This window comes from Tiliqua scincoides, chromosome 14, assembly GCF_035046505.1.
Source record: "Tiliqua scincoides isolate rTilSci1 chromosome 14, rTilSci1.hap2, whole genome shotgun sequence".
Classification (NCBI taxonomy): Eukaryota; Metazoa; Chordata; class Lepidosauria; order Squamata; family Scincidae; genus Tiliqua; species Tiliqua scincoides.
This window is the reverse complement of record NC_089834.1, coordinates 13,511,114-13,527,050: the sequence shown is the minus strand read 5'-3', so window position 1 is coordinate 13,527,050 and position 15,937 is coordinate 13,511,114. Positions and strand designations below refer to the sequence as shown.

The 15,937-nt window shown below is 48.1% G+C and overlaps 1 protein-coding gene across 1 annotated transcript in view; it reads left to right on the top strand.

Moving 5' to 3' along the window:
- CUX2 (cut like homeobox 2) overlaps window positions 1–15,937 on the top strand; it is a 47,881-nt gene that overhangs the window by 13,817 nt on the left and 18,127 nt on the right. Inside the window, exons 2-6 of the mRNA XM_066609837.1 lie at window positions 1,762–1,840; window positions 12,871–12,997; window positions 13,495–13,510; window positions 14,008–14,129; window positions 15,294–15,370. Coding sequence (XP_066465934.1) covers window positions 1,762–1,840; window positions 12,871–12,997; window positions 13,495–13,510; window positions 14,008–14,129; window positions 15,294–15,370 — 421 coding nt within the window. The remainder of the gene's footprint in view (window positions 1–1,761; window positions 1,841–12,870; window positions 12,998–13,494; window positions 13,511–14,007; window positions 14,130–15,293; window positions 15,371–15,937) is intronic.

Here is a 15,937-nt window from a genome sequence, read left to right as displayed (position 1 = left end):
TGGCTAAAACAACAAGACTCAAAATGTGAAATAGCATTCATAAAAAAAAGCATGGCAATCAGCTTCTTCCTCATTTTCTGGTTTCTTAGCTTTTATTGTCATTGCCTTTTAAAAACTTGATCTCTGGGCTAAGAAATTAAATTTCCAAAGAAAAGAGGGGGTTAAATGAGGTGAATGTGGCCTGAGGCATTTGGCTTCCTGCCCTGCTTTGGGGAGTGAGAGGTGAAGGACTGGTGAATCAGACCGTGATGATGTAATGGATGCTGACCAGTAGTACCCTGTCTCTCAATATGGCCAGTGTCAGTTGTCTGAGGGCATACATATGGAATCAACTCCAATAGGTTTAATAGTGATACATACGGAATCAACATACAGAATAGTGGTACATACGGAATCAACTCCAATCAGTTTAATCTTAGCGACTAAGGTGATTACTGGGCTGGAGCACCTTCCTTATGAGGAAAGGCTACGATGTTTGGGCCTCTTCAGCCTAGAAAAGAGGCGCCTGAGGGGGGACATGATTTGAGACATACAAAATTATGCAGGGGATGGACAGAGTGGATAGAGAGATGCTCTTTACCCTCTCACATAACACCAGAACCAAGAGACATCCACTAAAATTGAGTGTTGGAAGAGTTAGAACAGACAAAAGAAAATATTTCTTTACTCAGCGTGTGGTTGGTCTGTGGAACTCCTTGCCACAGGATGTGGTGATGGCGTCTGGCCTGGACGCCTTTAAAAGGGGACTGGACAAGTTTCTGGAGGAAAAATCCATTACGGGTTACAAGCCATGATGTGTATGCGCAACCTCCTGATTTTAGAAATGGGCTATGTCAGAATGCCAGATGCAAGGGAGGGCACCAGAATGAGGTCTCTTGTTATCTGGTGTGCTCCCTGGGGCATTTGGTGGGCTGCTGTGAGATACAGGAAGCTGGACTAGATGGGCCTATGGCCTGATCCAGTGGGGCTGTTCTTATGTTCTTATGTATTAGTCATATTTTCGGGAGCTGCTGTTCTGTGAGGGAGTTCAAACCACTCTCCAGAATTCTCACCAGTCTACAATTCCAGAGTTCCTTTGGGGGAAATAATTTCAACCTTGAATAGCTCTAAGACCAATGCAGTATCTCAGTCCATGCATACGCTCACTCACACTGAAAGAGCCGCAATTGCAGGAAGATATGGGATGGAGAAGTCCTTTCTGTGTCCCTCCTGGTTAGAATAAGAGTCATTTGGCTAGGATTTTTTTTCTTTCAGAAGCCTACTTATAATAGTTGACAAAGCTGTATTTATGGGTGACATTTTAATCTGACTCATCTTCGAAATGAGTTCTTCCCTCCCTGCTTTTGTGAGGTATGTTACGCTGATGGGTGATTGGACCAGATCCCTGGCAACTGACTCCGTGAATGCATGGACATTTGGGGCTTCCTGGTTCTAGCTCAATGCCCACACCGCTATGTCATTCCAAAGGGTGAGCCAGTAGATTTGGGGGCTCTGTGCAAAGGCTGCAAACAATCTGTTATTTCCCTTTATTATTGTATTTCACCACTTGGGTAGAGGTTGTCGCTTGGATTTTTGGTCTCCAAGCATCAAAATGTCTTGTGGCACACGGAGTCATTTTGCGTGACCTTCTTTCACATTTTCCTGATGTGTGAGGTCTTAACCAAGAGCATGGCTTCATTCCCAACAGCTATCTTTTTCCTTGATTTTCCAGCTTCCTTGTCACCTGGATTTATTTATTTATATTTTAATATCCCCAATCAGGTGGTGGCCCTTAGCAAAAGAAGCAAGGAGGCCGAAGCAGCGTTCCTGAGTGTCTACAAGCAATTAATCGAAGCACCAGGTACAGAAGACCTTGCCAACTTTCCCGGCATCAATTTCACAAGAGGATTTCCCTGAGTGTCTGATAGGGAGGTCCCAGCAGCCTCTGTCCCTCGCTGTGAATGTTAAGTCTTTCTATAGGGTGACCTCGAGGTGTGTTTAAGCCTGTCATTTATGAAGAACACTTGAAAGAACTTGCTGCGTTTAGCATGGAGAGAAGACGAGGAGGGTGGCATGGTAGCCATCTTCAAGCGCATGAGGGGCTGTCACATGGGAGAAGGGGATGATCTTCTCTCAGTGGTTTCTGAGGGCAGAGCTAGAACCCATGAGTTGAAACTTCAGGGAAACAGAGTTAGGCTATGATGAAGAATGTTCTGTCTCTAAGTGCTGTCTGTCAACAGCACAGTCCGCCTTGTGCCTTTATGGGCTCAGTGGAGGTTCGTGCTGGAAGCTGGATGGCCACCTGGCAGGGGTGTCTATGCCAATAAAGGTCTTATGTATGTATGTATGTCGGGGTGCTATACTAATTGTTGGCACAGAGTTGGGGGTTGGCCTAGAAGACTCCCAAGGACCCTTCTGGCTCTGAGATTCTGTAATTTAGACCCTCACATCATTGGTCTTTCTTTCCTTGATGATAAATAGCAATGGGGGGGGGGGGTTCATCTCCCAATCAGGAATTTTCCTCCTCTTCTGTCCCAAGCTGGGTCGGTACCCTGTGCAGCTGCTGTTTTCCTTGAGAGGAATAGGCACATGGGTGAATGGGGCAGCTGCATCTCTTTACCATGTCAGAGAATCAGCCAGTTTGTCTGCTTTCGGGACATGATGCAGCAAAGGTGAGGATAAGATTTTGTTGTTTCAAAGGTTAAGGTTCTTGCCAGAGGCTGGCAGGGAGGAAAAAAAGTGTCTTCTTCTTCCTCATGGCCCTTGTAGTCTTTGCCAACAGGAATTTTAGAGGGGAGGAAAGCATATTGGTCTTTGATTTTCAACAGTGATGCACATGTCTATAGCCAGCATAGGAGAGGCATTCCCCTGCCTGCCACATGTGTGGGAGAGAATGCCTCTTCTAGGGTGATGTGTGCCACCTGCAGGCTTGCAATAAGCATTTATATTAAAAATGATTAATGTTAGAGAAAACAGATGCATCAGGGGTGGCAGCTCTGTTCCTACTGCATCACAGTCTCTCCATGTGCAGCTACTCCCAGTGCAGAACTGTGGGTTTCCTTGGTGCCAAGTCTTGATGGATTAGGTTTTGCGCGCTGCATCCATGGCTGTGTGGCTCTCACAGCCGCTTCCACCATTAGTTGCACTGTCGTGTTGCCCTCACCCCATGGCTCCCTACATGGCAGAGAGGACTTGCAGTGAGCCAGCGTCCCCGTGTTCTTCTTTGAAGTGCTGGAGCGACCGATAAGTGGAAACATCTTTTGCTATTACTGTATTTCAGTGCGTGAGCCAAATCTGTCTTGACAATAAAAAAGGAATACATTTGCTCTCGCCTTGTAATAACACGGCAGTGATCCGCACTTATCTCTTTGACGGCGAGTTAACTAAGATGACTGAACTCCCTGTGGAGCAAAGGGGCAGATGCTGGAGTTTGGATTTGATGGGTTTGTGGAGTGGGTGGGTTGGGAGCGCTACATGACCATACCTCTCAGGTGCGCTGTCTTGTATGAGCAGCGGTTATGTGCTCTGCCGTTCAAAGGACTTCAGAGATACAAGCAGGGTGACAGCATGCATTCAGTTCTTCTTTGCAGCTGTGACAAGCACAAGCTTGGAATTTGGCTTCTGGAAAGCCTTGGCTTTTATTTTGGGGAGAAACAAAGCTGCTAGACCTCATGGCTCAGAAGATCACCTTGCAAACAGGTGAGCTTATGCCTGTTATTCAGGTGCAAGGAAAGAAGCTGAGGAGGATTTTCAGAAGTTAGGAGCACTGTTCCCTTTAAGCTGTGCGGCTGCACAGCTCACGCTCCTTTGAAGCTGAGCTCCATGCAGCTTGGAGATCAGCATTCCCAGTTCAGCAGTGACATTTGATGTCATCACCCTGCCTTCAGAAATGCTGCCATGCAGATGGCAAAGGGGGGTTCATGAAGCGGCACACAGGGCAAAGTTCCCTTAGCCAGAATATTGGTTAGGAGAAGCAGGGATAGGGTTAACTATGGCAAACCAGTGGGTTGTACCTTCCAGTGTGGAAAAGTGGAGCTATACCATTTCATCCCCCTCCCCCATTTCTCTATTCAAAGCTCTGTGTGTGTATTGTGATCCCACAAGTTGCAGCAGAAGTTTAGAAGTGTGGCACAGCTTGTAGATTTTAGCTTCCTGGGAGTCTGAGCTTCTTTAAAAAAAAAAAAAAGAACAAAGCAAGTTTCTAGTCCATGATGTGCTTTGCAGTGTGTGTGGCAGTCTCAGTGTTCTGGGTGAGGATCTTCTCCATGCCTAGAAAAACCAGATTAAATGATATGAAATAGTAAAAAAAAAACTCTACAGAGAGATGCAAAATAAGAACAATGTCAAGAACAATTGGCAAGATATTTGTAGTTCTCAGAATTTAGTGCATGTTGGTGCAGAATTTGGACTAACCCTGATGGACAATATAAATCTTTTTAAGATCATGCTCAATGTGCTCTCCTATGCATTTTACTCATAAGTCTCACTTATTTCAGTGGCAATTTTACTCTCATGTTAGGTGTGCATGGGAGTTCATCTGCAGCCTGATGGGTATGTAAAATCTCCTGGTTTTAGAAAAAGGCTACCTCAGATGCCCAGGTGTAAGGGAATGGCAACAGGATGTAGGTCTCTTGTGGTCTTGTGCGTTCCCGGAGTCATCTGGTGGGCCACTGTGAGATACAGGAAGATGGACTAGGTGGGTCTTTGGCCTGATCCAGCAGAGCTCTTCTTAAGATGGCACTCTGCAATCTACAGTTTTTGTAAGGACGGGTACTAGAACTCTTTTTGATCATGACCAAGGAAGTTGGAAAAGCAGAATCTGGGAAGCAGAGAGCACAGTCCATGAGTCTGGAAGTGAAAGGAAACATTGGGGGATGAATCGGGAAGCTGTGGCCTGAGGCTGGGGACTAGGCGAGTAAAGGATTTGGCGTGCTCAGGCCCCAAATCTGAAAATGAAAAAGCTTCTAACCCCTGTGTCCTTTGAAGTACCGAAGGAACAATTGTCAAGTGCAGACATGGAGTGCTCAGCATCAGTCCTTGTGGCTGGCAAGCAAGATGAAATGTCCTGAGCAAGCTTTCTGCCAGCTTTTGCTACTCCCAGGCTTCAGCACCAGCTGCAGTGACTCTGGGCCGGAGAACATGCATTCTGGGTCTGACCACGCATGGTCCTGGCCCAGCTTCAGCAGGGAGGCCCTTTGTTCTCTTCCTTATGCTGTGACCAGCCCTGTGCTGCCAGTGTGCTGGCATGCTGAGTCTGGAGAGCTCCAAACAGGAGGAAATGTGCGAGGGAGAGAGCTGCTGTGGGGATGTTAATTCATTTTCCAGACATTTAGGAATAACAAAAATGTTTTAATGGTTTCTTGAGGGAATTGAAGCAAGCTGAGTGTCTGTTCTTTTTTCCCCTTCCTCTTATTTTTGCGCTCGTTAAATTTAATTCTGCAACATGAGAAGCAGAGGATTGTACTCTGCCCTTCAAGACCGCCTTCCCCACTTTGTCCCAGTTCACCAATGGATCCTTCCTCATTTCTTCCTCTGCCCCCCACTCTTCCCCCCTAGCCTGGGAATGAAAGTTCCCTGCAGGTACGACCTATAAATACTTGTATATTTGTTGACAAGGAGCCTTTTCTGTAGGAGCTGTTAGAACCAAGGAACGAGGTCCTGATTCAACACTTTTTAAAGCAGAGTTTTTTTCATTCTTTCCTTCCTTTTTCTTTTTTTGAATGGCTTCTGTCAATGCAAACCTCAAGCGGAGAGAAGCGGAGAAAGGGTGATTGCTCAGCAAGTATTTTGATAAAGTGAGCCTGAGCTCATGTGTCTGTAATTACGGAAAGAAGAAAAATCGTAAATCTTTTTGATATTGTTCACACAGATGTGGCATGAAGAAGCGGGGTGTGAATCTCTGAGCTGGGCCGGGAGCGGCAGGGGGAGGGGAAAGAGAAGCTGTAAAATCATGTTAAAAGCATAATTAATGTCATTGTTGTTGAGGATGCTTTGATTTAAACCTCCCCTTTGACTTTCTGCAGCAGTGATGGCTGATTTTCTTCATTGTGTTTAGGTGCAGTATTCCTTCCGCTGGCCCCCCCCCCCCAAAAAAGCAACTTGTGCCGCAAGACCCAACTAGTTAAGTAAAGGTGGGGGCTTTGTTTGTGTGTATGTTTGTGTATGCCCAGCAGGAGAATGGGAAAAGCAGAACTTAAGGAATGTTTTGTAGCAGGCAGTTTCCTAGAAGTCTTGGCTTTAAAGATCCTAGACCACGGTGTGCTTGGAAATGTGTGGATGTAGCTTAATGTGCAGCAGTTATGAGAGAGAGAAAAAGGCCAATTCTATCCTATGGATTGTTAGGAAAGATTTGGAAGCAAAGCAGTTGCTACTGTAATGCTTTTTATGGACATCTCAGTGTATGGCTGTATTTGGAACACTGCGCTGTTCTGGCCTCCCCACTCCAGAAAGGGTATTTTGAGCTTTGAGAGACGCCAGAGCAAAATAATGAGGGGGTTGAAGCACCCTCTCTTTGAGGAAGTTCCAAAGCACTTGGGGATCTTTAGTTTAGAAGAAAGGGTGTTTAAGGTGGGAGGTGCACACTCTCCAGGTTTATAGTGTTATAGTGTGCTGCTAAGTATTTTTTGCTCCCCATTTGGGGTACCTAGTGATGGTGTTTGGCAGAAGATGCAGTATAGACAAAAGAGAGGTTATTTAGTCATTGGGTGGCTGTGGTTTTCTACCCTGTGATTTTTCATGGAGGACGGGCCTGTCAGTGGCCACCAGTCATGTTGGTTACGCGTGTCCTCCAGGCTCAGCACAGTCTGCCTATGAATGCTGAAGAATGCTCTGAATAATTGCAGAGGAGCAATGGTAGGAGAGAAGCCTGCCTTCCTCTCCTGCTTGGGGGCTTCCCAAAGGCAGCGGGTTGGACTAGATGGGACCCCTTGAGCCTGATCTAGCAGGGCTTTTGTTCTTATTTTGTAAATTGTGAGCCCCTTGAGGGAACCTTTTCGCACTGAAAGGTGCAAAAGAAATGCTCTGAGTAATAGCTAAACCACTTGCTACAAGCATTCTCCCTGCTCGTGACCTAGAGCACCTCCACTTTCTTCTCACTCTGGCCTGGGTGCTCTTGGAGGACTTGGGCTGAGCTAAGCTCCACTATAGCAGATTACATGTAGGATGTGGTGTTGTTAGGCTGCACTAACTGCAGATGGCATGCAAAGATATCTGTTAACATGGAGCGACAACAGAGTGTGACAGGTCTTTTGACACAAGCAGCAGGAGGGTGAGAGAGAGTTAGGAAGGCCCAGACCACTGAGACCAGCAGCGACGTCAGGACACCTGGGTGCAGCTGAAGAGTGGATGGTTGGGAGCAGGGGAGATGCAGGATTTGAGGGGGAAGCTTACTGGCATCCAAAATAAAGGCCAGTGTTTTGGTGAGATGTGGGAGGTTTGTCACAAGATGAGTGGCTTCCATAAAGGTGACTTGTGGGTGGGTGGTTTCCACAAGATGGAAATTCTTTGTGCTCTCAGAAAAGGGGTCACCAAATTAACCAGAGTAGTGAGTACTCTACTCTGTTGAGAACACAGAGTTGAGAACACAGGAAGTGCCCTGCTGAATGAGAGTAGAGTTCCATCTAGCCAAGGATCCTGTTTCCCACAGAGGCCAAGTGGATTATGCTTCCAGGAGGCCCAGCAGCAACAGCCCTCATGTTCGGTTTGCCCTGCAACACCTGGTAGTTCAGGTACATTGCCTCTATCATGGAGGTTCCACTTAGGTCCTGTGGCTAATACCCCCACTGACAGAGCCCTGTTGGCCTGTCACCTTGGAGAGCCTGTCAGAGGAGACAGCACTGGGCTTATTGGTGCAAAGGAAGCATCCGGATAAGGGAGCTTTATGTGTTCAGTGGGGAAAAAACAGTGAGTCCATGATGCAACTCAGCGTGAGTCTGTTCCTTTATGTTAAGTGAAGGAAAAGTTAAATGAAGATGTTTTATTTTTCCTTCTGTCACCTGTCTTTGAAATCAATACTTTTGCTTTTCCTGGAACCGTGAACAGTCAATCCTTTATTACCCCAATCCAGAGCTTAACAGTGATGGGAAACCGGTTGGTCCAAAATCGGGTTCTCCGGGATAAATGGCAGGTTGCTAAGAGTGTTCAACAGTGCCTCTCAGTGGCCAGATCCCAAATAGCTGGTCTCTGTTTAATAGCACTGCTGTTTTCTTTCAGAGTTAGTTTGCTGTGCTGGAAAGTATTAAAAATAAAAATAGAAATTGTTTGTGGGTTGGTCTCTCATGAGCATTCTGTCTCAGACGTGAAACACAGTTTGTGATTTTATTTCTTTAGGCAAAAAAGTAAAAAAAAGTCACATTGACGCTCCAAAAAGTTCCGTATTTTGGAATGCTCCGTATTTCAGAATTCCAGATAAGGGTTGCCCAACCTTTACTTGTTTTGATAGCCAGTAGTCATTGTCCCATTTTGTGGCAGCAAGTGCCATGAAACAGTGGGTTGTGTGCTTAAGTCCTCCTTTTGGTCAGTGCTGAAGTTTGAGTGTTACTTCTGTGTGTGTGTGATGAGAGAGAGAGAGAGAGTCTTTCATTCTGTGTCCACTTTGCTTATGAACTGAAAAAGAAAGTCTGGTCTAGAGCATCTGCAGCTACTACTGATCCTTACTGCCCTCCCTTCACCTATTGCATCAATTTTCAACCACTATGCCATGGCACATTGATGTGCCACAAATGGTCCCCAGGTGTACCACAGGAATTTAGGAGAGGGTCATTTATTAGTAGGGCCATTGGGGATGTGACCCCCTCCCCCCACATTGGCAGCACAGTGTGCCTTGTCCATTGTCAAAAAACTGATGGTGGACCCTGAAAGTTTTAGCCACCTTCTCAGTGTGCCCTGAGATGAGAGAGGTTGAAAATCACTGCCCTATTGTCTCCCTTGCATCTCTTTTTACATTGTGATCCCTTCTGGAGAACGCAGTGTCTTCTCATGCGTATTGATGGCGCTATAGAAATGAATAACATGTAATAACAATGAATTATCGTTGTCTACTCACTGTGCCTGTGGCACTCCCAAGACCAGCAGCCTTTTTCAGCCTCAGTGCTACCTAGATGCCCTTGAGTGGAGATGCAGGAAGTCTCAACCTGTGGCCTTTGACCTGTGATCGCCTTTGATCTGCTGCCAAGCTCCAACCTCAGAGTGAGAAATGTAGACCCAAAGCAGAAGTCTTGCCAGGTCACCTGGAGGGTGGGCGGCAGCTGGAAACCCTCCCTGGCCAAGCGCGGTTTCATCAGCTTGCCCCCTGAAGCATGAGGTTTAATTACCCATATTGTTAGCTTGCATAGCTGCAAATATGATTAAATATCCCATCCTTTAAAAAAAAAAATCCCTCCATTCATACCTAGCTATGCTCAGTTCTCTCACTGATGTTCCTCTGCAGCTGGGAGTTCTACAGGTGGATCAGAAGCCAGGCAAATGATGCAGCTGCCCCTTTATTGCTCTAGGTTTGTTGCCTTCCAGTTTTGTGGGGTTTCTTCTGCTGCAAATGAGTGGCAAGACACAGCGGGAAAGCTGCGTCTGCAGTTGGCTGGGTGTGAGGCAGGAAATGTTTGCTGTCACCTTTCCCGTCGTCCTTGCATGGAAGAAAATAAAATCCATTTGCTTCTTGGAGGTGTGTCTTTCTGCCAAATCATATCGTGCTTCAGAATGGTTGTTGTGTGTCACATCCATGTTCTCTGTCATACTCACCACAACCCTGTAATGGTACGATCACCAAATTGCAGACCTGGAGGACAGAAGTGAGAGTGCTGCTGCTTCCTAAGACCACCTAGTGGGTTTGTGGTTAGAGTTGGTTTTATCGATCTGCTGGCTGACCTGTACATAATGAGCAGGAAATCAGTATGGTTTCTGTAAAGGGAAGTCTCACCTCACCGGCCGTCTGGACTTCTTTTGAGAGTGTCAGCAAGTGTGTGGTTGGGGTGATCTGGAGGACAGTGGTGCTTGGGACCGCCACGTTGAGAGGTGGGTTACCACTGGATGCTCACGGTGGCAAACCAACATGTAGGTGGGCTCTCCCCATGTCACCCACTTTTGGTCTTCCCTTCGGGGCGTCTGGCTGGCCACTGTGGGAAGGCTGGTCCAGATGGATCTGCTTTGGCCTGATCCGGCAGCCAGGCTCTTCTCATGTTCTTATGTGTTGGCTTGGTAACTACTTTCAGGCCCAATCCACACATGACACAGAGTAAGGTGGTAGACTTCTGGGCTGTTCCACCTCAAACCAGGTGGGCAGTGGTCATGCTTTGGAATGCTTTCCCATGCAAAAAATGTACACAATGAGTGAGCACAATGGAGGACAGGCTGAGTGTGGAGACAGCTCCTTGGCTTGTTGGTGTGCTGTGCGCAAGGTGTTATTTTTCATGGGGGGGGGGAAATTCCAAGATCTGACTCCTGACGAACAATGTCCCTCATGTCGCATTGGTGCCAACAGACTGTATGTTTTCCCTGCCAATGATTTGGGGCAGGAATGGCAAAACACAGCACATGTCTTTCCCTTCCTCCTTATGAAATGAACATGGTGGAGCTTTGGAAGGACATGGTCCTGCCTTTCCCACCCCATGGTGTTCCGCCCTACACGGCAGTCAGGAAGGTGTTATTTTCAGGATAGCCCCTTAACACTTGGACTTCTGCCTTTCATGTCTTCATCACCCCCTGGAGAATTAGGCCTTCTGTGGGAAATGAGTGCCTTGATGCCATCATTCACAGGCGCAGGGCAGGATGGCCGCCTCTAGCACCCCCGCCACGCCTGCCATTATTCCACTTTGGGCACCATTCTTTGGCTTTATTGCAGTGGCCGAGGATACAGAATAGAAAGAGTATCTTGCAGTTTGAACAGGAAGAGTTTGCTGCGTCTCCCTGAACGTATCGACCTAACTTTTTGATCCTTGAAAATTTGACCCTCCTTTTTTTCTTCTTTAAAGAGAGAGAGAGAGAGAGAGAGAGAATAGGAGCCTCTTACAATAGGAGCCATTTTCTTGAACTTATTATGAAAGATTCAGACTTGTAAATTAATTTGTTCGTGTTGTACACTGGCAGTGCAGATGGACTCATTAGCATGCACACAACAAATAATTATAGATGAATTTTTTAGCTGGCCTTCCTAATGGGCTTGCTGGGTTAATTATGTCAATGTATAATTACATCGGCCCTGGGAGGCATAATGGTGCCCCCCTGCTGAGCAGACGCCGGCTAATGACGGCGCGTTGCTGACGGAGAGGAGAGATGGCCTGTTTGTAATGCACCTGCTTACCTCGGCAGAAACCGCTATTGTCTACGCTTGCCGCGGCCTAAGTAAACAGGCATTATCGGCAAAACGTGCTGTTGGATGGTAACTGAGGCTGGCGGACGGCAGGGAGTGGGCCTCCACAGAAAATCCTCTAAACCTGGGATGGAAGAAGCCTACTTTGCGCGGCTCTCTCTTCCGTAGGCCCAGCAGCGTCGCCAGGGGATGGTGAGCAGTTGCGGAGGGCTACTGGAGCTGATCCTCTGTGGCCGTCGTACCACCTGAGGGGCTGCACAGACAGGTGCTTTAGCCTCCCCCTCGGGCTCTTCTACTCTTGCCTCTTCCTTTGCTGTTGTCACACACCTGGCTTATTCCCAGCTCCTGTATTCAGGGATGTGTACGCCCTGATTCTACACAAAAACTGCAGAATCAAAAGTCACCTAGAGGCTTAGACGTCCAAGTTTCTAGCCCTGATGGCTCTGAAAGGATGTTTGAAAGTGGGCGGGCAGTGCCTTGTGGAGGCACTTGTGGTGCCTTGTGGTGGCCAGTAGATCTGGATAAAGGAAATGTGCCCCTGCATTACCTCACCTGACCCTCTTGCTCCCACCCCCTTTTCATATATCTCTGAAGAGCAAAATATATTCTGCGCAGAGGGTGGTACAGGCTAAAGCTCTGCCTCATGGTTTGTTTCAGTTTTTATTTCTGTCATCATATCTATATGTCAATTTATGACTTTTTATATGTGCTGTGTGGCATCTAATTCTTTTCAAAGAACAAAAATACTGCTCGAAAAATAGAAGGGTGCCCAGAGTTGCGATGAGTTCATGTCGCAGGATGGCTTGTCCCACAGAGTGCAGCATTGCAGAAGCACTGCTGCCGGGGCACTGCTGGCCTCAGGGGGTGTGGTGTATGGTCAGGGGGACATGAGGTCTCCATGTGCTGAGGAACAGTTCCTTGCAGGGAGGTCAGATGAGCCTCCCTGCACGTTAAGATCTTCTGTCTCTCCCTCCCAGAGCCTCAGCAGAAGCTGCTGCTGAAAGGGTGGAATTAGGAGAACCCAATTTTCATGGGGGACAGATAAAAAGCTTCTAAGGGCCGCATCTGGCCCCTTGGGCCTTGTTTTGCCAAATTTCTGGTCCAAGCTTCGCCTAGAGAACCCATACCCACTTTAAGCTAATTAGTTCCCCTTTGTCCCCCCAACAACGGCCCTAGTTCTGCACTGCAGCACTGCTGGACCCCACCACCAGGTTGGCTCAGCTGTTCAACCTGCAGTGGTCCTCCTTCCTCCCCTCTCCTGCCAGTTTGCTTTCGGAGCAAAAACAGCACGAGGGCCATACAGAGCTTTCTCCCTGTCTCTACTTAGCATGTGGCTGTTTTTATTTATTTTGCTGTTTACATTTTAGCAGCTGTGGGTTGTAGCAAGTGTGTATATTGCCTGCTGAATAGTTTGTCAGTTGCCCAGGTGGCCCCTTTGGAGATACGGACACACAAATGCAGTAAAAGTAATGACACAAAACTCAATAGCTTCACTGTGCGATGGATGGCCTTGCCACTCATGCTTACTGGGTTGAATTGGTGGACGGTGGGCACTGATCCTCCCTCTTGTTTTCCCTGCTTCCATCCAGATCCTGTCCCTGCCTTCGAAACTGCCCGAAGTCTCGAAGATCGCCTTCAGCAGCTGCATTGCCTTGGCCTGGAGAACCCACCTCTGAAGGAGCTGAACAGGCCGTGGAAGAAGAACTCGGAGGCCCTGTGCCCTAAAGGTAACAGAAATGGCCTTGCTTTGCGGCCTGATTGGGAGCTCGAGAGGTGCTGGAATAGCTGGCCCCTTGGAATAGGGCTTTGGTGGGTACTGTAAAGAGAATGCACAAAGGTAAATTGCGCACACTTGCATCACATATACAGAGTTCAGTTTGTTTTAATGCCTAGCTTGGAATACCTGCAGCTGTTCGCAGAAGTAGGACTGAAGCAGACACCCCAGCTGGCCTTACATGAACATCAGAAGAGCCATTGGTGTCAGTCCAGCCTGTAGCTGCTTCAGGAACTGGGGCTGTATCCCCAGTTTCCCGGGGCCAGAAGACACTGCCATAGACACCCCCACCTATCCCGCTAAAGTGCATTGTACCTGCTTGTGGATTTTTGCTGTAAACTGCTTGTGGCAACCAGTCATGGCTGAAAACAGGGATGGAAATACAATCAGTGGGTTGGTATTAGCGGAGGGACTGTAGGCAGCCGCCCCACTTTGTCAGCTCTGAGGCCAGGGAAGTCCATTTTACAACTCTGTAAATGGTTAACAGAAACAGCAAGTGGTGGGGGGGGCGAGTCCTGTCAGTTGCCTGGGGAGTGCAAAGATGCAGAAGATGAGCTAAATTGCTTGGCATGCCTGACGTTGGCATCGACGAGGCCTCTTCTCTCACAGTTCCAGCAGCCTCGTGGGGCCTTTCCCAGCCACCGGGAGCCAAAGTGGTTCTGAGGAGGCCATTAGCCGAGCAAATCCAGCCAGGAAGATGCCACTTCGGTAGACGCCAGGGCTGCTCTCAGAATCCCACCCCCCTGCTGCGTCTCTGAAATGCAATTGACCGGTGGAAGCGGCAGGATGCCTTAAGGCCGTGGCTGGAGGCCCTGCCGCTCGATCTGCTACCCCTGCGAGTGATCTCTTGGCCTCATATGGCATCCTGCCCCCCTCCGCTCCTATCCTTTACACATGCATACATGCACTTATGCCTCTCATGCTGCTGATGTGGGTTTTTACACCTCCAGAGCAAAGAGAGGGGACGCCTCCAGCTGGGCTTGCTGTTTCGGAGGGAACCAGGCTTGCCAGCCTCACTAGCAAAGCACTCCTGGCAGAAACCTTGCTGCAGAGAAATGAGGTGGAGAAGCAGAAGTACGTGAGTAGCTGGGGAGATGGGTGGACGTTGTCTTAGAAAGCCAGTCTAAGGACATCACTCCCTCCTGTGGGCAGAGACTGCCGTTACCTTGCACATCCGTGTATTCCTGTGAACAGTGCATGATTCTGCTTCACAGGACTAGGAGGAGAGGTGAGGAAATCCCAACTCCCCGCCCCCCCCCCCCCGGCTGAATCCTCCACGACATCTCATCTTCCCCACCACAATTAACCCACCTATTATTTTGGAGGGTCTGCTTGCATTGGCGTGGCTTGATCCCAAATGAGCAAGTCCACTTTGTTAAGGTCTGCTTCAGGGGCCTTCCTTCCGTCGCCTGAAAGTAGGCAGGCATCTCCCGGAGAGAGTGGCTTCTTGGTGGTGGCCTCCGAACTACGGAACTCCCTCCCTGGAAGTGTGCCTGGTGCAGTTCCCTAGTAGGTTGTCCGCTTCAGCTGATGTCTGGCCTGTTCTCTCTCACCTTTGACAGCTTTTAATTCATTTCATAGCCTTTTTTCTTGTGGTGTTGTCCGTAGCAAGTTATTGGAAGCCACCTTGAGGCTGTTCGTATACAACAGGAGGCTGTAAATTTTATAAATAAATAAGTTGCGTTTGCCACAAATCCTCTCTCCCTTGTTAGGGTGCTGCCCAACCACTCTGGGCAACATTGCTACAAACCAAATCAAAAATAGGCCTGCCCCCCTCCACCCCGAGTCTTCTGTATATGAGGTTTTTCTTGGGGGTGGATATAGCACCAATCTCAGGTGCTGCCGACTCCTCTCCTGAAATTTTGGGGTTTGTGGGGGACTCTGAGATGGCAGGGTCACCTCTGGTGAGTGGATTTGCGGAGCACTGTGCTCTTCCAAGTGGCCTTGTTGATTGACAAACCAGTTTCGCAAATTCTGCTGCTGGGTGGAAGGGGACAGAAACTGGGAAGGATTTTTAAGATTGTGCTAAGGTGGTGGTGAATCTTTGTTAAGGTACTACGAGGACAGCATCTCTAGGTATGTGCGGAGTTCACTCTAGGAAGGATCCCCTTTTGTTTGTGTGTTTAGTCAGCCTCTTATCTCTGATAAGCCTGGAGGACTGACCAGAGGAGTGGTGTCTTGTTCTGGGCTGGGAATTGGCAAACTTTATAACTCAAGTTTTTGCATCCCTCCTTCCAGGGGCATACAGGAAGCACAGATCACTTTGTCTGCTCGGCTGGGGGAAGCAGAAGAGAAAATCAAAGTGCTCCATTCAGGTACTTTAAAGATCGAAGCTTGGCTGAGCCTCTCTCACTCAGCTCCTGAGACTTCCCCTTGCTTTGTGTTTAACTCTCTCAGGATTTGTTCGCTCATCAGCATGGCAACCCCTCCGTTTCACTCCTCAAGCATGCCTTGCTCATATTTCCTTCAGTTGTTGCTGCCCTGGGCCATTTCTATTGCCCTTGTCTCCTTTCTCTTCTTCTCCTGCCTTTGCTGTGGTGAATCTTAGAGTGCTAGACCCTCAGGGTGGGGACCCGTCCTCCTCTACGTTGAAATACCACACATACAGTGATGGTGCTTTGTAACTAATACCACAATAATCATGACTTCTGGATAAGCAACCTTAGCATACGGGATGTCCCATTTAATCAGCCTTTGACTGAGAGATGGTCCCAGGACTGCCTCCTTTCCTCTTCCAACTCTATCACCCTCAGCCACCTGAACACCCTCTCTCCCCTCTCAACCAACTCTACCCATTCTCCCTTGCTTCTCCTTCCATCTGGTGATTCTTCCTAGAATGTGACATGGAATTGGAAATCTTCAGCCTACCCTCCTAGTCCTCT